The following is a 22,208-nucleotide window of genomic DNA, read 5'->3' as shown; positions in this document are numbered from 1 at the left end:
CTCTGTAATGGGCTCTGCCAGTACTTCTCTTTCTTCCCTGTAGCCCCCATGCTTCTTTGAATTTTCGTTAGAAAGTCCATATGGAAAAGGTGGGTCAAGATGCCGATACGGGTGGTGTGTGTGCTTAAGAGAGGCCTTCCTCTCGGAGTTACTAAAGGAGAACTGCTCATTTATCACTTATCTTGGCTGTAGTTTGACTTTATCATAATGGCCTAGGAACTGGAGATATAAAAACTTTCTGGGTGGTATCTAGTTCATGTTCTCTCCATCCCTTCATCCCAGGCTGGAAGGCACCAGGGGTTTTGAAACTTGGCCACTAGGGCTAAGAATCTGCTTTGGTGATTAATATGGAACACAGTTATAAGATTAAAACTGTGAGATGACCCCGAGAAGCAGAGTAGTGTATTCCTCTCACATTTCAGGGAGTCCGAGGAAACGTCACTTTGAAGGTATGAGAATAAAGTCCACTTTTGAGTCTGTTAGTGCCCAGTTAGGTTTCACTTAGAAGATGGTCTAGTCCAGTGGTCGGCAAACTCATTCGTCAACAGAGCCAAATATCAACAGTACAACGATTGAAATTTCTTTTGAGAGCCAAATTTTTTAGACTTAAATTATATAGGTAGGTACATTGTTATTAACTTAATTAGGGTACTCCTAAGGCTTAGGAAGAGCCACACTCAAGGGGCCAAAGAGCCGCATGTGGCTCACGAGCCGCAGTTTGCCGACCACGGGTCTAGTCTAAAGAAATAGTAGCATATTTCTTGCTGTTGTTTATTCTCAGAAAGTGCTAGATTAGCCTTGGATTGTGGAATTCTTGAAAACTGATTCTGTGATCAAATGAGTGTGGGAAATGCTGTTTTCCACATCCCCTCTCTTGGGGAGTCACAGTGCCCATTGGTAAATTAAAGACAACAGGATGGCCCTAGCCGGTTTGGGTCAGTGGTTAGAGTGTCGGCCTGCAGGCTGATGAGTCGCAGGTTTGATTCCGATCAAGAGCACATGCCTGGGTTGCGGGCTCAATCTCCTGTGGGGGTGTGCAGGAGGCAGCCGATCAATGATTCTCTCTCATCATTGATGTTTCTAGCTCTCTCCCTCTCCCTTCCTCTCTGAAATCAATAAAAAAATATTTTTAAAAAGAAGACAACGAGATGTTCTGTGATAGAGACCCATTTATTGCCCAAAATGTTTTTATTATAAAATTCTTTTTTTCACTGATCAATATTTCTTAACATCTTGCAGAACATGCACACGGTCAAGTGTCCTGCAAATACAGAACTTGACCAACAGCAGGAGGAAATGAATGTGGATGTGAACATGACCATAAATCCTAAGCTCACTGAAGGAATCAGGGTCATGCCCAGTACTTCTAAACTGCTTTGGACAGCTTTGACCTGTGGGTGCCACGTTAAGATACTTTATCTGCTCAGATTCCTCCCGTGAAGCCTGTCTAGCATAAGGATTTGGAAGCCTTGGTTGAATTGCTGAAGATGTGCTGTATTACACGTTTTTAGGAAGGGCCTTTGGAGCTTGGAGGTAGTATGCCCAGGCTCCTGGAAATCTATAGATATTTTTGAAACTGACTTGCCGAAGGGAAACTGCACTTTTGAGAACTTGTTTAAGCAGTTTCTCTCCAAATACCTATTATATCAGGACCATGGTTCTCACCTTGTGTCGAAGACATACTTTTGTGTATGATGTTAGAATTTTTGATAATACATTAAAGGATTAAAAGGTGAAAGTCTTTAAACCAAGTTTTAGAAAGTTGAAAAACTAGTATATATATGTATATATCTATATATATATATCTATATATATATATCTATATATCTATATCTATATCTATATATCTATATCTATATCTATATCTATATCTATATCTATATATCTATATATATATATATATATATATATATATATATATATATATATATCTTGTTAACCTTCTGGTATGTTCCTATTTAAGTAGAACTGTTACTGCCCTGACCTTGTTCTCTTATAATATACTTTGAGGTAAAGTTTATATCTATTCCTCTGAACATGCAATCTTCCTCTTATTTGCAGCAACTATGTCACGAGTCACACTGTGGCTCAGTGGTGTGTCTCACAGAAAACTTTATAAAAGTGTGGCTCTTTTTTGAATGAAAATAAATTCTATAAATTGTTTAAAATTTGATGGCACACTTATTCAGGGTTCCTGGTATACCACTGGTTGAGATCCACTTTTAGAAGTACTAAGAGGTTTAAGACTTGATCCTCTGGAATTTATGACTGTATTGGACAAACAAGACATACAGCTGTGAAAAGCTAACAAGCCTAGGTTTATGATAGGTTCAGTCTATGGGTTCACATGAGAGGGATAGGAATGTTTGGAGGGGTTAGTGAAGTAGAGGCTTAAGCTGGATCGTGAAGAATGGGCGAATTTGACTAGTGCCCAGAAGAGGGAAGGAGGCATTTGTCAAGGAAAAAGGTAGGCTGGTGCTGGCAATATAGGAGAAGGCATGGGTATAGTTATAAATGTAGAGGAGATGGGCTTGGCTAGAGTTCACTTGCATAGTGTGGAGCCATGGAAGGTGAGGTTGAATGAGTAAGGTGAGTTGTCGTTTGGAGGCCTTTCATGGGAGATGTGAGTCACTCCATGCTCTCGTGCATGGTTCTGTCCTCAGGCTGGCATGTTCCCTACAGTCTCACTTCACCTTGCATGTTTGGGTTACTCCTTGTTCCCTGACCAAAAGAGTAAGCAATTTAACACAGTATAATGATTTTTCATTGATTTTTTTTTAAACCTAATTATGGACATCTGCTGCTGAGGGCTATTGGCAGATTTAACTTAATGCCAAATATAAAGGAAGAGTTAGAAGTTTCTTGTATTAGGCTGTTTAAATACTTCTACTTAAAGCCAAATTATTCATTTAGTAGAAGAGCTGGTGGGTACAGGCAATGTGGGGGGAACTCTGCTTTCTGGAGAGTAAGAAGATCAAAGAAATCAAGAGATAGTACTAATTTAAAATTCCAGGCCCCCAAGCATCATTTTGCATAGTCCTGTTTCCCCTCCTTAGCCAAGTGCCCCTTGAGATGGCCTTGTCCATCACCTGTGGACAGATACCCTCCCTTTCTGAATTTTCAAGTCAGCAGGAAGTTATGTTTATGATAATCATGCCAGTCATGCAGGTGGACAGCTTGGGTGGCATCAAGGGGAGTCAAACTTCAAGATAGAGCAGGGAGGGAAATTGATTTGTGATGCAGGCGTTTTCTGATCTTAGGGACCGTGCAGGTTAAAGGCCTCTATAATATAGCCACACTTCCCTTTCCTTTACCCCCCAACCATTTTTCTTCAGACTGGGTTTATTTATTTGCTTTTGGTTTGGAGTGTGAGGAGGGGTGAAATGAAAGGGGACTCTAGATAATTGCCTAGATTAATTTCTATCCCTCTGGACTCGCTTGTTGCCAAGATTTTAAGGGGTCCAATAGCTTACTGTGGGTGCATGTTGGTTGTTTTTGTTTAAAATAGGTCATGTGCCCAGGAATGCAGTCAAACTATAATGGTGACTAAGTGCCGGAAAGCTGAGAAGAGGGGGCCCAAGTGGAAAAATGAGCCTGAGGCAAGAGAAGGAGGGCTGGGAAAATGGAAGTTCCAGTAGGCCCATAGGCCAGGTTAGAGATTCCTCCGTGCATTAACAGCCATGCGAGAGGTTTATTTACAGGGCACCAATCATTTTTGGAGGGAGTACCCCCACTTTACACCAATAGCTGTGTTGCAGAAACAGCCAACCAGAGAGCATTTCAAGGATGGGAACCAGGGTCCTTATTGAATTCCCAGGGGCAGCTGCTCCTGTCTTCTCAGGCACTCATGCTGCCTTGTTTTACTGACCCTCTCTGACTGGACCACAGCAGGTCCCCACAGGGCAGGAGGGGTACTTGCTTTCAGAGAAGGAAAATTTTTTTATTATTGATTTTTCAGGCACTAAAGCCAATAAGAACATGAAAATGATTTGTCCAGCTAGGAAACCATCAGAGATGATTAAAGAAAGAAGAAAAAAGAAAAGGGATGAAAAAGCCTGGTTGTTCAATTGCTCTTAACAAAGTGGTACTATATCTCGGCTGAAAGCCAAATGGAATGGTTTAAAACAGTTGAAATTTGATTTGAAGGACCAGAGCATTCACTGTGGGAGAGGAAGCCTGCACCTGCTATTTGGTAGCAGCTTCTAAAGTTCAACTTTGAAAGTTTCTTGCTGCTGTGATCAGGCCCTCAGGGCAGTGCTTTGACCCTTAGTAAAGTGTCACCAAATTGCAGTTAAGTGACCAGGGAGATGAGAGAAGTGTTGTCCTTATCCCAATTCAGGAGATATACTGATTCATTCCCACTTGTTTCCTTCCTGTTATGATCCAGAACATTCAATTTTGGTTTTATTCCACCTATGAACTTAGACCTAACCGAAGAGGAGAGGTTAGCTGTAAACTACCTTTTTATTTTTAAATTTAAATTCTTTATTGTTTAAAGTATTACATATGTCTCCTTTTCCCCCCATTGACCTCTCCCCAGCTGCTCCCACCCCCCAGCACATGCCTTTACTCTGCTACTGTGTCCATTGGTTATGCTAAATGAACTCTTTTTTTATATCTGGGCTATGCAAATAAGAGTTGACAGGAAGTCTAATCTTTTTCATTAAGAGTTCAATTCTTTTGGTCCATCCTGTTGACTATTTTTAAAAAAAATAATTTTTAAATATATTTTATTGATTTCAGAAAGGAATGGAGAGGGAGAGAGAGATAGAAGCATCAATGATGAGAAAGAATCATTGATTGTCTGCTTCCTGCCCCCCCCCCCCTCCCCCAGGGATTGAGCCCACAATTCAGGCATGTGCCCTGACCGGAAACTGTGACCTCCTAGTTCATAGATCAATGCTCAGCTACTGAGCCACCATGGCCAGGCCCCCTTGACTATCTTTTACTGTCCTCAGTTCTAGCTGGTAGTATAGGTTACTTACTAGTAATGTGAAACCAAGGACCATAGTCACCCAATGGACAAATTCAGTAATATATTTTAGCTTTAGCATGTGTGCACCCAAATATTAATCATTCAGCCTGAAAGAGGACTGTTTGACATTAGAAGAACAATTTCTAATAGTTATAATTGAATTAGAAGAAAAATGATTAATTAGCTTTTAGAGATGGCACCATTAATGGATATTAATCACTACATATATTTATATTCATGTAAAATTAACCTTTTTGTAGTGATTTATAACTTATACTGTACTTTGTTTTAGGTGTCATCTTTAAAATACCACAATTGTGTGAAATATTACCCTTTCATAGGCAAAGAAATTGATAACTAGAGAAATTAGATAACCAGGTTTGGATCCCAGTTTTCTAAGTCTGCATTCTATACTTTCTCCGTAACTGCATTTAATCTACTATTTAAAGGTAAATTGAAAGACCTAACTCACAATAATTATGTGATATATTTTTTTTAAATTGCTCACTTCCTAAAGTACCATCTATTTACCTCTTCTGACCTGTTATTTATGGAGACATAATTTTATGTAGTGTCTCCTCACCTTTACTTTATAAATTTGACTTAGTTTTAAAATTACCATTCCTTGCTATAATCATTTCCAAAGTATTTTGCAGTCCTCACATTTATCATTTCTAGTGGGCAATATATTTCATTGTATTAGTATACCATTCTCTCCCACAGACAGACATTTGGGCTATTTTCAGATTTTAGCTCTAGTGTATAGCTGCAACTATAAATATCTTCATAAAATATATTTTTCTTTTGAATTATGTCTTTGTGCTGCAGTGCCCAAAGTGGGAATGCTGGATCAGAAGCTGTAATTTAACAACTTTTCTCCACAGAATTCCTTTCTGAAAAGCTGTACCAGCATGCTGCTAGCAATGCATAGCCAAACCAAATCCTTCTGTCAAACCAAAATTAGTGTGGTTTTTCCACTTAATAGATGTGAGGTGGTACTTTTATTTTTTTTATTTTTTATTTTTTATTTTTTTAATAATTTTTTTTATTGCTTAAATTATTACAAAGAGTATTACATATGTCTCCTTCCCCCCCCCCCCCTTGACAATCCCCTGGCCTCCCCTACCCCCCAGTGTCTTATGTCCATTGGTTATGCTTATGTGCATGCATACAAGTCCTTTGGTTGATCTCTTACCCCCCCCCTCCAGCCCCCCCACCCTCCCCGGCCTTCCTGCTGTAGTTTAACAGTCTGTTTGAGGCAACTCTGCCTCTGTATCTATTATTGTTCAAGAGTTTATAATGGTCTCTATTATCCATGAATGAGTGAGATCATGTGGCATTTTTCCTTCATTGACTGGGTTATTTCACTTAGCATAATGCTCTCCAGTTCCATCCATGCTGTTGCAAATGGTAAGAGTTCCTTCTTTTTTACAGCAGCATAGTATTCCATCGTGTAGATGTACCACAGTTTTCTAATCCATTCATCTACTGATGGGCACTTAGGCTGTTTCCAGATCTTAGCTATGGTGAATTGTGCTGCTATGAACATCTGGGTGCATATATCCTTTCTGATTGGTGTTTCTGGTTTCTTGGGATATATTCCTAGAAGTGGGATCACAGGGTCAAATGGGAGTTCCATTTCCAGTTTTTTGAGGAAACTCCATACTGTCTTCCATAGTGGCTGCACCAGTCTGCATTCCCACCAGCAGTGCACAAGTGTTCCTTTTTCTCCACATCCTCTCCAGCACTTGTCGTCTGTTGATTTGTTGATGATAGCCATTGAGGTGGTACTTTTAATAGTTGTTTTTAAATTTTATTTTTAATAATTGTTTTAATGTGCATTTCTGTGAACTATTATTGTTGTGGCTGTTTCCCTAGTGTTTTATCATGTGAACACTGTGTGACTCTTCTTAGCTGCTTTTGGATATGGATGACAGTGTGTTGGAGACAGGGTGTTACCCTGATAGGTTTTTACAGTTTCTTAAAACTTTTAAGCATAAAACTTTTACCTATGGTATTAACTCTTAATTTTCCCTACTCTGTTGCTTTCATTTTAATCTCTTTTTTCTTCTGTGTAGTATTTAAACTACTTTTAGTTAAAAAACTATTTTAAATTCACTTTCATTTTGGGCGAGATTATTGTGACATGAGATGATAATCTAAATTCAGTTTTTGCTCTACTGATATGCAATTTTATAAACAGATTTTATGTTTAGCTCTGTGATCTATTTTGAATTAATTTTTCCTTATGGTGTGAAGTAGGGGTCGGGGTTCATTTTTTTCCTTATGGATAGTCTGTGCTTCCAGCATTGTTTGTCATCCTTTATTAAATTGCTTTAGCATCACTATAGACACTTTAAAGGAAAAGCTGTTCTCCTTGGATTTCTTAGTTATCCTAGCATGGGAGAGAGAAAAGTTATTCCTTTCTTGTCTCCTAGCCCCTTCACTTATATCCAGATATATTCTGGATCAGCGGTTCTCAACTTGTGGGTTGCGACCCCTTTGGGGGTTGAACGACCCTTTCACAGGGGTCGCCTAAGACCATCAGAAAACATATATAATTACATATTGTTTTTGTGATTAATCACTATGCTTTAATTATGTTCAATTTGTAACAATGAAAATACATCCTGCATATCAGATATTTACATTACGATTCATAACAGTAGCAAAATTACAGTTATGAAGTAGCAATGAAAATAATTTTATGGTTGGGGGTCACCACAACATGAGGAACTGTATTAAAGGGCCGTGGCATTAGGAAGGTTGAGAACCACTGTTCTGGATGTTCCTGAGTCCTGACTTATAAGCCCATGGAATTTTCTCTGGTTGGCAATGAGTTGTAGTGACTGAATTATCTGTTCTGTCTGGACACAGGATGGCCAGTGTACCAGTAAAAGAACGAGTGAAGGTGTCTCAAAACTGGAGGTTGGGGCGCTGCCGAGAGGGGATTCTGTTGAAGTGGAGATGCAGGTAAGTAGCCTTTTGACTCTTAAAGCTACCTGGGACAGAAAAGCATGCTGGGAAGTGAGAAATCTGGTCCTAGCTGGAGTTGAGTAGTCTTTCTTGGATAGATGGCCCTGGTGATCCTTTAAATATGACAAAGGGGACATCAGAGGGACAACTTTTTTCACATTTATCAAAAGGATTACAGAAATGGTATTTTAACGAATTCCGTATTTTTATGATTATAAAAACAATAAATGTTTATTGTAGAAATTTGAAAAAAATAGAAATGTTTAAAGAAGAAAATAAAACTTATAATCCTACCACTCAGAGGTAACCACTGTTAATGTATCTCATCAAAAGAAATAAATGAAGCCAATATTTCAACCTATCTTGTTTTACAATTATTTTTCCTTTAAATCTTCTACTCTAGGGAGTTACACTTTTACTCCTGGCTTCCTATATTTCTTTCCCCTCCTTTATTAAAAAGCAAAATAGAATCTAAAGGTTTATCGATATATGTTACAGGAGGCAGAGCTCAGAAAAAGTGCTAGGAGATTTAAATCATGGCCTTGGAACTACTAATGCCACAGATTTTATGCCTTATCATAATGACTTTTATATAATAACTTTTTCAAAGTTATTACATGATTCTCTACCAAAAAAACTGCTCTTTGTTGATTGGCTGGATTGATTAGGGAATATCATGATTGCTCATCTGTACCTGTACTGATAGATATAGAGGCCAGCCTTCTTCATCTGATGACCCTTCTCTCTTGTGTCCAGTTTCTGCTGGTTTTATTGACATCGGCTGCTGCGAATTAATGTGATAGTGGTGATGGTAAAGAAACTACAGGGGAGAAATGTGGATTTTTATGATGAAGGTCTTTACCCTTTGCTTCCCACTTTTGTCTTTTAATACCAGAAAGTAGAGTTTATTTCTCTATCAAGGTTTTGTCCCTGGCATTTTTATTTTTATTATTATTTTTGGCTGGTTTAAAGCAGTTTGGCAAATAAACACACAGAACAGTTACCAGGCTGCCCTGGGATTCTCCACTGTTCACCTGGCATGAACCTGGTTTCTTGTCCTAGGCAATGGCTGTTTACCAGATGGCTCTTAACATGAATTTCAAACCCCTCTGCTTGCTGCCCACTTGAGTGTGCCACAAACTCATGCAAGGGGATGCTGAAGAGGAATGTGCATAATGAGTGAGAATGCAGGCATCCATACACACTCTACACATGTTCCATATAATATATGCACACACTTGTAAAAACCTCACAAGCAGAAACTCAGTTATTACAAAGTCCAAGCTGCATTTAATGGCCCGTCAAGTCAATTTGCAGAACTTTTCCACATTCCCATGACGCTTATATTAAGGAGTCTGGGGAAGAAACACAGCCCAGTTTGCTCAGACAGGCTTGGCAGTGAGATGGTGTCTGTAAATGGGGATGAATCAACTGTCCCTATGCTTTGCTTGGGGCCTGGTAGCCTCAGAATCCCTAGGTAGAACAGGACAGGCTGCTGGGAAGTCTACCCTGGGAAAGGGGCTTAGGCCCCACAGAGAGCTGGTGTCTGGCAGAGCCTTCTTCCTTCTTAAATCTCACTCTGTGCCATGGGACTGGTCTGTGGCTTCTACCTTTTTTTTTCTTGCCAGTATCTATATTCCTTTATCGCTCTTTTTTTTTTATTGTTTAAAGTTTTACATATGTCTCCTTTTCCCCTTCTACCTTTCTTCTTGCCAGATTGCAGAAGGAATCTTTAACTCTGTGTGGATTTATTTTATCTGCTGCCTATGAGAGCTATTTCTCTGTAGCCCCTGTAGTAAACTGCCCTAGGGACTGTGTTTTTCCATTGCTACTCTTACCCTGTATCCTCTCATACATTTAGAAATGTAGATATCCCCTGTGAGGATCTAGGTATCTAATCAGTACATTATTAGCATCCTTTCCTAAATGGCTTTATTCCTTTCACTTATACTAGTAAATGGCCCCTTTGCTCTAGAATGATGGGAAGGGAGCTTTCCTGGGATCACTCTTCTTCTTTCTCTATCACACCCTAACCAGTCTATTGGGAAAGAGACATGTATGGGAGTCTTGGAACCTTGAAACTTAGCAAATTAGTGAGGATACAGAATGAAAAAATTTACTTCATCAGCGTGGAAGGCTTCTTTTAGTCTCTCCCCACCACTCAATCATTGCATTTTCTAAGCTCTGCCTACCCAATAATTTAAGTTGTAAGCATTCTCCAACTAAAAGTGCTATTTAATTGGTCTTTTAATTCTCACTCTCTTAGATAGTCCAAAGATGATTAGGTGAACACAACATTCAGTCACTCTAGTTTTCTGAGGGTACCCTAAGGTCATTTTGAAGAAGGGGAGAGCGAGGGATAGACTTAGCCTTGCAGGTCATCCTTGCTAAGTTGGGGATCAGTCAGCCTCTCCAAAGCTTGGAGTTAGATTTTCATTCTGTATCTTGATGATCCTTAAATTTTGTTTTTTCATCTCTCTAGTCAGATGCCCTGGATGCAGCTAGAGGGTGATTCTCTGTACATATCCCAGGCTAATTTCATCCTGGCCTATCAGTTCCGCCCAGATGGTGCCAGCTTGAACCGTCGGCCCCTGGGAGTCTTTGCTGGGCACGATGAGGACGTTTGCCACTTTGTGTTGGCCAACTCACATATTATCAGTGCAGGAGGGTAAGTGCTACAGGTTTCTCCTTCCAGCCTCTTAGGATTTTTCAGGGACCATCTGCCTGTCTCTGACTTTTCTGTCTCAGCTCCAAAGGGATGAGGAGGGACTAGAAGGAGTAGTGGGTTTTTCCCCCCATTCAAAGCACAGAGATTTACCAAAGGCCCTTAATAGGGTTAGCTGGGAAGGAAAACAGGAAGAGTCTTTAAAGAAAAGTGAAGCTGGTCCTGATACTCTCAAGGGGGGAATTTGTTTTGTCTCTCAGCTCTGTTCAGCCCCAAGTGTACTGACAAGTAAAGGTATCTGGAAGATCAGACTGACCTTATTGGACTGAATTGCCTACAGCTTAGCAAATTTGGATGTCATTGGAGTCTTGGGCTGTTTCTATAGACTTGTTCTCTTCTTACAGAGAGAGTAATTGGCTGTTGGGGTGGGCTCCTTATTTCTCTCCTAGAGATGGAAAGATTGGTGTTCATAAGATTCATAGCACCTTCACCGTCAAGTACTCAGCTCATGAGCAGGAGGTGAACTGTGTGGATTGCAGAGGGGGCATCATTGTGAGTGGCTCCAGGGACAGAACGGCCAAGGTGAGATGGTCACTCCCTTATACTGTTATTCCCTCTGTCTATAGGGAGTGGGTGGGAGAGGGTGGATAGGGCCTGAGTCTCAGGATTGGCTGAGAGCATTGGGTGGGGGTGGGGGAGACAACACAATAAAGGACTCACTTATGTGCCTCTGGCATGCAGCTTGCCATGCCAGGTTGTCTCTTTGCCAGCTGGCCTGGGAAAAGAGTGGACAGTGGCTGGGAAGCTTGCCACTCACTTGAAATGTGGCGTGAACTCAAAAACAGAGGGCCTGGCCAGCTTTTCCTCTCTGAGCTGAGTTTCCTCAAGTTTGTGGGTTAAGTTCTGACCCCAATATTTTATTTAAAAATCTCCCTCTTTTTACTTGCTCTCTGTTTTGGGAGGTTAATTTTTCACCACCTTGTTTATAAGCAATCAGGCTGATAATTAAAATGTGTTTTCGCTGCTCCTCTGGAGAGTGATGAAGTCAGTAAGCAGCAGAAAGATGACAAGAGAAGGGTGTTATTTGTTGCGTCATTGCCAAATTGCTGGTCTACAGTCAGACATCTGCCAAGTCCTAACAGAATGAGACTGATAGGTAGTGTGCCCTCTGCTTTGTGGACTCAGCTCATCCACATTTGGGTCAAATAGGCTTCCACCCATGAGATAGAGAACTTTCTCCATTTCTGTGTCCAGCAGCCCTAGGCAGGGCCCACACATGCCTGGTCCTTTGGGGCTGCCGTGGGAACTTTGCTGACAGTTCAGTTGATGGTGCAGGAGGCCTGATAGTATCTTGCTTGTCTGTTTCCCAGCATCTAGAGACTTCCTAGTGCTAACAGGAGCAAAATGCTTGTCTGTGTCAGCAAATAGGCCTCTAAGACATACAGGGAGAGGACTCAGGAGAGGGAAGTTTCAGTCTTTACTCACTAACTTTTCTTATCTGAGTATCCTCTGGTGACTACTCCTTCATGGAAAAATGTCAGTAATTTATATAAAAAGAAGAGCTAAATATGTTCTTTTCTATTTGTGGAAGTTTCTCCTTCATTTGCTGTTTTCTTCCTCACACATTGTATTCTGTCAGAGACATGTGCACCAGCACAGGGAGCCTGAAAAATCTAGAAAATTTATGAACCAACATGGAAACTGAATTTCCTATTACCTGCTTCCCACTCCTCTACTCTATACTTCAGATTTCTGATTGGTCACTGTGTTTGTACCATTCCTTGAAAAGAGACTGGCCTTAAGTTGCTATACTGCTCAGAAGTCAATTTGCATAAAAACATTTTGTGGTACCTGTGACCTAGATCATCCCATCTCATTGTTGTATCTTCTTGTCATGGCTTTAAGCTTCCCCTGGCTCTTCTTTTTCAGTGACACCTCTTTTATCCTATTTGTGCTGATACCCTGAGCAGTATAAAATTAGGCTTTATGACCACAGCAATTTGAGGATTGTATATTGTAAAACATTATAGCAATTTTATCTGGGATATTGGGTTAGTTTCATGTTTTAAGTACCAACTCAGCCCTATTTAGTGACTTAGTTTTTTAAAAAGTATTGAATTCTAAAATTGTCACTGCAGTATATCCTGTTTCTTTTGAGGATTTCTTTTAGGTCAGTGACAGAATTCTCCCTCCTGGTTCTTCAACTTCAGAAAGCTAGTCAGCTCTTTGGGGTTCCCCTATGACCTCCAGGCTAGCTCATCTTTTCTGGCTTCCTGGGTGCTGCTTTTGTTTCTTCCTTTCTGATACTGTCTTTGCATTTCACCACCTTCGTCTTCCTGGCCCATTTCTTTCTTTCTTTTATTATTAAAAAATATTTTTAATGATTTCAGATAGGAAGGGAGAAGGAGAGAGAGATAGAAACATCAGAGATGAGAGCGAATCATTGATCAGCTAACTCCTGTACACCCCCACAACCCGGGCATGTGCCCTGACCTAGAATCGAACCGTGACCTGGTTCATAGGTCAACACTCAACCACTGAACCACACCAGCTGGGCTTCCTGGCCCATTTCGATATTACCCACAGTTATTCTTTTATAACTGACTCTCCATTTTCTTTTGGTGGCACTTGCAATTCTACAGCTGCTTCTTCAGATTTCTGATACACCTAAACCTACATAAGAACTATCATGTTTGCCTGTAAACATCTATAGCAGTGGTTCTCAACCTTCTGGCCCTTTAAGTACAGTTCCTCATGTTGTGACCCAACCATAAAATTATTTTCGTTGCTACTTCATAACTGTAATGTTGCTACTGTTATGAATCGTAATGTAAATATCTGATATGCAGGATGGTCTTAGGCAACCCCTGTGAAAGGGTCGTTCGACCGCCAAAGGGGTCGCGACCCACAGGTTGAGAACCTCTGATCTATAGCCCGTTTTGAGGGAGTTCCCTAAATATGTACTGTGTCTTAGGATAGAGGTTTGTTTTATTGGGGTGAAGGAAACAAAAACATTTTCTTTGGAAGATTGCTGAGCAAGGAACTGCCCAGAAAGCCCTCTTCCTTCCCCTCCCAACTCTAGTTTCTAACTTACTGTGACTTAGCGTGGGTTGCTTCTCTGGGCTTTAGTGGGGCTGGTCTCACCTTCAGATGTGACAGGATGGTAGCTTATGTTCTTGGTGGGCCTGGGCTGGTACTGACCATCCCTTCATTCCTTCCTTTTTCTCTATTTCATTCATTTTGATATGTGTCTGTACAAGGCATCAGGGCTCTTCAAAGAGGAGGAAGATATAATCTCTCTCCTCAAGGGGTACTGAGACATGTGTGCACTATTTAGGTCATCAGAGGTGGCTAAAGACTGAAGTGTAGGGCTCTATGGAAAGGGCCAGAAAGTTCAGAGGGTGGAGGGATCACGGCTGGATTGGGAGGGGAGACTTTATGAAGAGGGAACATTTGAATTTTTTTTTTTACCTTTTAGTTATTTTTCAATGCATGGGTTTGCTTTTTTGATTTGTAACAACACAGGATGTAACCAGGCACTGTACTAAGCACTATATATATATAGTGCTTTATCTTTTAGCGTAATTTTCTGCTACGTAATTATTCTTATAATATATTTTAGATACCCAATGTACACTGCTATATCTAGTTTATTTTATAAGGTTTTCCATTATTATTATAAATTATTTGTTTGTGTCGTCTTTAATGGCTTCACAATGGATTTACCATAATTTAGTCACTGTTTTTCCTAGTGGATATTTGTATCTAGTTATTTTCATATAGTATTAAGAGTCACTGTTATTGATGCCTAATGCCTACCAAATACTGTGCTACTGTGCAAGATAATTTATACATATCTTCCCATTTCCTCACTGCAACCCTGAAAGATAGGTATTATTTCTATGTTACGCATGAGGAAACTGAGGCCAGGAAGTTATGAAATATCTATAAGATTAGAGATAATAAGTAGCAACTAGGGCTCAACCCAGATTTGTCTGATTCCAAAGCCCATGTATGTGCTTTCTGCTACCACAGGCTGCAGGGAATAGATTTATCATTTAGGTTTTTCTTCATTTGGGGATAATTATTTTAGGATAGGGTCTCAGCAATAGAATTACCCAGTCAAAGGCTTTGGTCATTTTAAGAGTCTTGATATATACAGCCAACTGCTTTTTAGAAGGACTGTGTCAAGGTCTACTCCCACTGAGTTCTGTCTTCTCCAGGGGATGGGTCTCTTTTGGATTTGGCCACTGAGGATGAAGATGTGATCAGCACACTCATGTTTCCGGTGGATGGTGTGTTGCTGGGGCTGATCAGGAGGGCCATGTTCCCAAGATGATGCTCAGAATTGGCAGCATACTTCCCAAGCCACTTCTGGAGACTAGGAACCTTGTTCTGTGGTTTGCACAATCTAGGAATCCACCACCAGCCTGTTCCCTGGAGGGCACTAGTGAATTCAGGCCTCAGCTGTTCCCATAGGTTTTGTAATCGAGCCCTTTGTGTCTTCCCACCACCCATGCAAGAACATGCCTTCTAGGGGGTTTGCATCAGGGGAAAGGAAAACCTCTCTTCCAATCTGGGCCATCTAAGAGAGGACATTAGAAGTGCGTCTATTACTACCAGAGTGCCCTGACTACAGATCCAGTAGAGTAAGCTGGAGTCATGGCACTCCAACAAATTTGTGGTATTTACCTTTATTTTCTGCCCTTTTTCATCCAGGATCTTCTTGTTAAATTTATTTTCTTTTCCCTATTTTGAGAAAAGTAAGTCATACCCTCTTCCCTCCATCATGTACACAAAATCTAAAACACTTTCTCCTTTTATAGGGAAGAGATATCATGTGACCCTAAGGAGGCAGGACCACCCCCACTCCATTACCTACCCCTTAAACCCAAGGAATGTTTCCTGGAAGTTCTTCCATCTAAGGCCCGAACTGACTTGTGTGTTCCCCTTATAGCACTGCAGGGACCTTGAGAGGTCATTGATCCATCTGGCTGCCTCGGGATCCCTCCTTGGCTGCTGTCTGGGGACTGCTCTGTATATTTGAGGTTTCCTTTCTGTTTAGTTAGAGGCTTATTTCCCTGTGTGTGTCATCTGGGATAGGGTGAGGTAGGGGGGCCTTGTGCTTAATGGGAGATTTCTAAATGCACTGAATGCTGAGAGGGCTCTGTGAGTGTTGATTAGAGTTAAGCCCAGAGTGGCTGCTAATGTACATTCCTGACTGATAGGGACCAGATAATGTGCTCCAAGCAATATTTTTAACCTGTAGGAGATATGGAAGCTTAAAAGAGTTAAGCTTTTCTGCTACTTTTGGTGACACTAGGTGCTAAATTCCGTGCTGACATGAATAGCATTGAATCCTGGGCATTATCAACAAACAAACAACACACCACCTTTCTACTTTGAAGTCTCTCTTCTTCCATTCTTTCCTTCCCTTGCATCTTTCTTTTTACTCCTTTCTCTAGTTCTACTCTAATTCTATCTCTGCCCTCCCATACTGTGCCTTGATCTTTCTCCCTTCTCCTACCTCCCCAAAGTAAAATCTTGGTGAGAGATAGGAGAAAGGAAAATCCACAAACACGGGGAAGGTGCTAAGAGAAGCGAGCCCCATCTACTCGCTCATCTCGGTCAAGTCTCAGCTGAGGAATATGGAACTTCGGATTCCCTGGTATAAAATTGGCTGGGAAGTAAGAGCTGTATTGGGTGGAAGTAAAAGAGGTTGGTTAGGACTGAGAGCCAGGTCTATTTGGGTGGTAGGCTATCCAGAAGCCAGAGCGGCACCTCTGCTGATACCCTGCGCTCTGTGTATACAGGACAGAAAGGATTCTCCATTCCCACCCTCCTTACCCCTGCCCAGGGACAGTCACCCCACCCCAATTCCAGGCAATGCCAACGAGAGCATCTTCTCTCCTGTTTCCAGGTATGGTCTTTGGCCTCAGGCCGGCTTGGGCAGTGCTTACACACCATCCAGACTGAAGACCGAGTCTGGTCCATTGCTATCAGCCCATTACTCAGGTAAGGGAGACATTTTGGATATGTCTCATATAATAATGCTTTTATTTTACAAGGTCAGTTGGGCTAGAAAATCCTCTACCTGTATATGCTAGGTTGCTTTGCGCTACTCTCCTGGAGATTTTGGAAATCCTCCGGTTCATATAAGCATTGGGTTGAGATACCCTTCTAGGAACCAACTTCCTAAGCATCTAGCCCAGCAATGTGAAGGAAGAGATACTATGTTAGAAGGAAACTGAGTCCAGCTGTTACAGCCATGTCCCTTCTGGAAGAGATGCCCTTTGGGGTTGTTACCAAAGCAGAGGCCTCTCAGCACCTCTGGGAGGTGACAGCACCAGCCAAACTGCTCTCATAGCACATCAGTGGTTTGTTCTCCTTGGGAAATGTCTTTTGGAGAATCCCTTAGAGCAGTGGTCGGCAAACTGCAGCCCCTTGAGTGTGGCTCTTCCACAAAATACCACGTGCGGGCGCGCACGTATAGTGCGATTGAAACTTCGTGGCCACACTGAAGGGGCCAAAGAGCCGCATGTGGCTTGCGAGCTGCAGTTTGCTGACCACTGCCTTAGAGCATTGAGTCATTAGGAGAGCTTGGGACCTGTGTGCCATTGGGCCCTCATCCAAAGACGTGTATGTGCAGTAGATGCATTGATTATTGTAGCAGAAGTGCCAGATTTTTTATGGTGGCTTTATCCTACCTTTGGCCTGACTGGTATTTCTCTAGCTTTATCTATGAATGAGTGAGCTTGCATTCTAACTTCTGCTTTCAGTCTAGGCTCTCTTGGACTAAGGCAGAGCCTCTCTCCTCCTCAGCAGGGTGCATTGATGCCCTCTCCTGCACCTGCTCTGTCACAGTGTTTACTTAGGGTCTTCCCCACTTCCTTTACCCCTCACTCCCCATCTAGATGATCAGTAGGAAAGCTGTAGGGCTGCCACCCTCCAACACTGGGTTTGAGTCAGTCATTTGTTTTATGAGAGAGTCAGTTCCCCCCTTTGCTCAGCCCCCTTCCCTTTTTCTCTTCACCCAATGGAGCTTGCATCCCTCCTCCTGCCCCCTTCCACAACTCCCTTTCAGATTTTTTTCTTCCTAAAGAATTAGAGCCGATTAGCCACGTCATTAATTCTTCAATTTGACGGCTGATATAGCAGGACCTGAAACACATTGCTGACCCCAGAGAATGGAGACCCCATTCCTTAGCATATTGACGATGGGAGAAGTTAATTAAAATTCCACAGAGCGGAGGTGTCGGCTAACCTATAAACCTGTCGCTGTTCAGAACAAATCATTCTAGCAATCCTAGGAAAGAGGGAAGGAAAGACCAGCAGGGAGAGGCCTAAGTGTGTGGGAGCGGAGGGTGGAAAATGGAGCATCGAGCTTTGTCCCCTCCTCAGTTTCTTCCTAATGATGTCCCTTCCTAAGCCAGTTAGCCAGGCTTTGGGGTCTGTGGGCTGGATATGTGTAAGGACTGAAGGAGGGTGGGACAGCCTGTGGGGATGACAGGTGGGCTGGTGACTTTGTCTTGGTGGTTACCTGTGGACTTCTGCTGGCTTCAGGAGACTAGGGTGGGGTCCGTGGTAGAGGGAAGTTCTTCAGGGCTGGAGATGGTCCACGTGCTTCCTGCATATGGGTTTAGGCCAAAGAACACAAACAGGCTCTCCCAGCATCCCCACACATATTCCTCTACTCTACCTACCTCTTCTGGAGTGTGTTAGGCTCCCTGTTCACAGAATAGAGCATGGCAGCTGTTGAAGATGGTGCCAATAAAAGGTTGAGGACAGCCCTGGCCGGTTTGGCTCAGTGGATAGTGTCAGCCTGCGGACTGAAGTGTCCTGGGTTCGATTCCGGTCAAGGATATATACCTTGGTTGCAGGCTTCTCCCAAGCCTGGGCCCTAGTCAGGCACATACAGGAGGCAACCAATCGATGTGTTTCTCTGTCTTTCCCTCTCTCTAAAAATCAATGGAAAAATATCCTCGGGTGAGGATTAAAAAAACACACAACCAGGTTGAGGACAGACGTCTGCCCTCATCATTGAGTAGCAGTTTAGATTACCATGAACTGAGTTTGGGGGTTTTTTTTGGCTACAACTTGGAGGAAGGACATAGCTTTCTATTACTAGTACTGCTCTATGCCTGCTACTACTACTAGCAGCTAACATTTATTAGTCATTAGCTCTATGCCAGACCCTCTGCTACGTCCTTAATGTTCCTCGTCTTTGGTGAAAACCTGGATCTTATGTTTTCTTCACATTCTCCTTTAGAGTCTTCTTGTCCTCTTAGCGTACTTTCTTGGCCCTGGATGAATCTTTCACTCACTGTTGGCTGGCTGTTCAATTCCTGACCCACAGTTATTTGAAATGACCTTTTCCCTAACTTCACAGATGGTATCTTGGACTCTTTAAAAATAGTTTGCTTTTGGGATTACACTAGGTGATCAGGGCATATGCTGGTATTATCTCTGTTCCTTTTTATTTTACCTGAAAATATACTGGGACAGGGGCCTTTTCATCTTATTATTAGATCAATTTCTTTTCTCTGTGTCCATGAATTGGAACCTTTCAATAAACTCACCCATTTATCCCAATCTGGGAGCCTCTGCCTCCCAGCCTCAGGGTCGTTCTGGAAGACTGAAATTCTGCTTTGCCACCAGCCAACAGAGTAGCCTCAAGTCAGTCATTCCTTCTCTGAGCCTCAGTCTCCTCATCTAATAAATGTAAATACTACTTCCTTTCTAGACCTTTCTAGAGGATTGTGAAGATGACCTGAAATGATGAATAAGAAAATACTCTGCAAAGCTGAAAGGACCATAATATGATGTCAGCCAGAATCTCCTCTCTGGGATAGCACTTGTTTAGTGGCTTTACCTGCTCTCGTGGCTCCACTCTTGCCCGGGGCTTTGGCTGGCCCTCGTGGCTCTTTTGCAGTCTTCCTGAAGTGGGGATTCAGCAGGAATTTCTCTTTCCTCTCCCTTTCCTCCCATAGTGTTCCTGCCCTTGATGGCTGCCTTCCGTTCCAGTCCCTGCCACTTTCCCTATTGAATGTGGTCATCAGAGTCACTAATGTGATGGGCTCCTGAACCCCTCATGAAGAACATGGGTGGGGGGTGGGGTGGGGAGAAGCTGCCCTCTAGGGCAGCTACTCCTGGTTTACCTGAAATTTTCTAGCTCCCTCATAGTTAGAAGGAACCTGGACAGTTAGAAGATCTGGCACATCTCTTTTCTTAATTAATCTCTTTCTTCTATTTAAAATACTATGTCAGAGCTATTTGTCATATTTATCTGATGCTGGGCTTTTGTGCCTTTTTTCCTTATGTGTGTACTTAGATACTTGTAGCATGAAACATGAAACCTCAAGCCCTAGGCTTAACTTGAGGTGCTCACGACTGGAAAAAAGCAGGTATTCTTTCTTGTGTCCAAATATCACCTATCCTTCCTTCCATGACCCCGACTTCTCGATTCATAAACAGCAATGGGAGATGATATTTAACACCCATCATGTGCTTAGAGTATGTCAGGTACTCACAAAACAGAAGTAAAACTAGTAGTCTCCACAGCAGGGTGGCAGGCAAGGACCTTTTGCTCTAGGCTCACACCCATCTTCTTGCCTTGATAGCAGTAATCCTGTTTTTAAGATTCATGACTTATAGGTGAAGCCCTCCTCCTGCAGAGGAGGCCCAGCCTGGAGCTGTGAATGAGTGAAGGAAGAGTGGCTGGAGGCATGCCTGGGGTGTAGGGCATGTCTGGGTGTATTTGTGGGGCTGAATACGTTCAGTCCAGCTGGTCTCAGACATACAACCTCCTGAGGTCACAGTGGATTCTGAGCACTTGTCCATGAGTAACACGGAAAAGCAGAGTTTTCAAAATGTGAACTATGTTTTGTTGCCATTTAAAATTATTTCCAGCTGAATAAAGCTAGTAAATACTCAAGAGTTAGGAAATGCAGAACTATTAAAGACTTAATTTCATTCCCTTCTACTTTCCATCTTTTCCTCTCTTACTTGCTTTCCTCCTTATTCCCTGTGTATTGACTGAGCACTTGCTATGAGGCAGCTCCCCAAGGTCCTTTCAGTGGTGGGGACAAGATGGTACTAAGAGCCTAAAACTAGGCTGTCTTTGATTGAGGGGTAAGAGGGGTGCCATTCCTGGCTGAGGGAGAAATAGAAGCACATGTGGGATGGGGCAGAAGAGGCAGCAGTTGGTGTTCAGGTCTCTAGCCTGTTGCCGTGTCCTACGGGCTAAGGGAGGACCACAAGACGTGCTTTTACCACTGGCATCTTGGATAGTAGCTGTGGCCCTTGAAGGACTCTGTGGGGACTGGGGAAAATTCTCTCCTCCTGGAGGCCAGAGTTGAGATGGAGAGGGATGGTGGAAGGCAGTGTGTGATCGAGGTCTGGGCTTACTCAGGTAGCTGTACTGGTAAATGCTTGCCCCAGTCCAGGAGTATGGATGCTCCTAGATCTTTAGTTTGCAGGGCTCCTTCCGAGCCAGCCATGGGGGCCCTGGTGGTAAAATGGATCTGTAAGCCGACTTGCCCTGGTTGCCTGAGAGGGAAAGAGAGAAGAGCCCCCAGACGCCATCTTTATTACCTTTCAAGAAAAAGGAGGTGCTCAACAGAATCCTTTCCCCGTCTCTGAACAACACTTGCTATCGTGCGAGAGTGTGGTCAGGAAGGCTTCCCGGGACACTTGGGTTTTAATCCCTTCTCTCTTGTTTCTGTCATTTGGGAAATATATGAGTGGTATAGGTGTAGAAACTTGACTTAGCTATGTTATTAAATATACAATATAATTTTGTGTTACTTTGCTCACTGTGGTGGCCTGTTGTTTTCTGGGGGATTAGTCCAAGTCTGCATGAAATGTACCGATTCAAATTCGTAAAGTGAGTTGCGGCCTCTGGGGGGTTTTGATGGAGCAGCTGCCCCTTCTTGCTTCATTTTTCCCAGAGGTGAGGGAGAGTCTGGAAGGAAAGCAGGCACTGTGTACTGTTTGGTCAGGGGGTGGGTTTATTGGGAGAGCAGGGTGTTTGTTCCAGTGGCTACAGAGTTTACTGTGTGTCGTGTGTGGGGTAGATGCATATTCACTAGCCTGTTGAAATGCACCTTTCTTTAGAGAAAGGTAATTGCATCTGGAGTTTTCCCTGACAGAGAGGTTTGAAAGATTGGAAAAAGAAGCAGCCAACTTTCAGTTTGGATTCTTCTGATTCCCAGTGGTTCAGCAACCCTTTGGCCCTGGGCTGCATAACTCAGTGCTTTTAGGAGAAGACAAATCAAAAGTAAAGGTTGTGCCTCTGAGTTTTGCTTTTTCTGGTTGGCAGTGGAGAGCTGCGTCTTGAAGAGGATCCCTAACCTTGATAACCTGAAAAATATTCTGATGGTTGACTTAGTTATGCTTCCCATTGTGGCTGGTTCTCCTGATGGCTTGGCCCTTGGTCAACTCAAAGACCTCTCTGCTCTCCCTCCCAGGGCTGGGCGAGGGGGAAGCTTCTCTGGGGCCTGTCTAGGGAAAGGGGACCTTCCTGATGCCAGGAGTGGCTTGGTGTTTCCCCTTTGCCAGGCTGTAAGCACACAGGAGGGAGCTTCCTGATGG

The 22,208-nt window shown here is 42.6% G+C and overlaps 1 protein-coding gene across 5 annotated transcripts in view; it reads left to right on the top strand.

The window, feature by feature from the left end:
- FBXW4 (F-box and WD repeat domain containing 4) overlaps positions 1–22,208 on the top strand; it is a 75,432-nt gene that overhangs the window by 6,517 nt on the left and 46,707 nt on the right. For 3 of the 5 annotated variants that reach the window (XM_023759801.1, XM_023759800.1, XM_023759796.1), the window contains exons 2-5: positions 7,853–7,948; positions 10,434–10,619; positions 11,066–11,198; positions 16,537–16,631. In XM_023759801.1, the coding sequence (XP_023615569.1) occupies positions 7,853–7,948; positions 10,434–10,619; positions 11,066–11,198; positions 16,537–16,631 (510 nt within the window). Of the gene's footprint in view, positions 1–3,635; positions 3,652–6,743; positions 6,760–7,852; positions 7,949–10,433; positions 10,620–11,065; positions 11,199–16,536; positions 16,632–22,208 lie in introns of those variants that run through there. The other 2 variants (XM_023759797.1, XM_023759799.1) reach the window with 2 other exon arrangements.

The sequence above is a fragment of the Myotis lucifugus genome, unplaced genomic scaffold (genome assembly GCF_000147115.1).
Source record: "Myotis lucifugus unplaced genomic scaffold, Myoluc2.0 scaffold_162, whole genome shotgun sequence".
In the NCBI taxonomy this organism is placed as follows: Eukaryota; Metazoa; Chordata; class Mammalia; order Chiroptera; family Vespertilionidae; genus Myotis; species Myotis lucifugus.
This window is presented reverse-complemented; position numbering and strand designations above follow the sequence as displayed.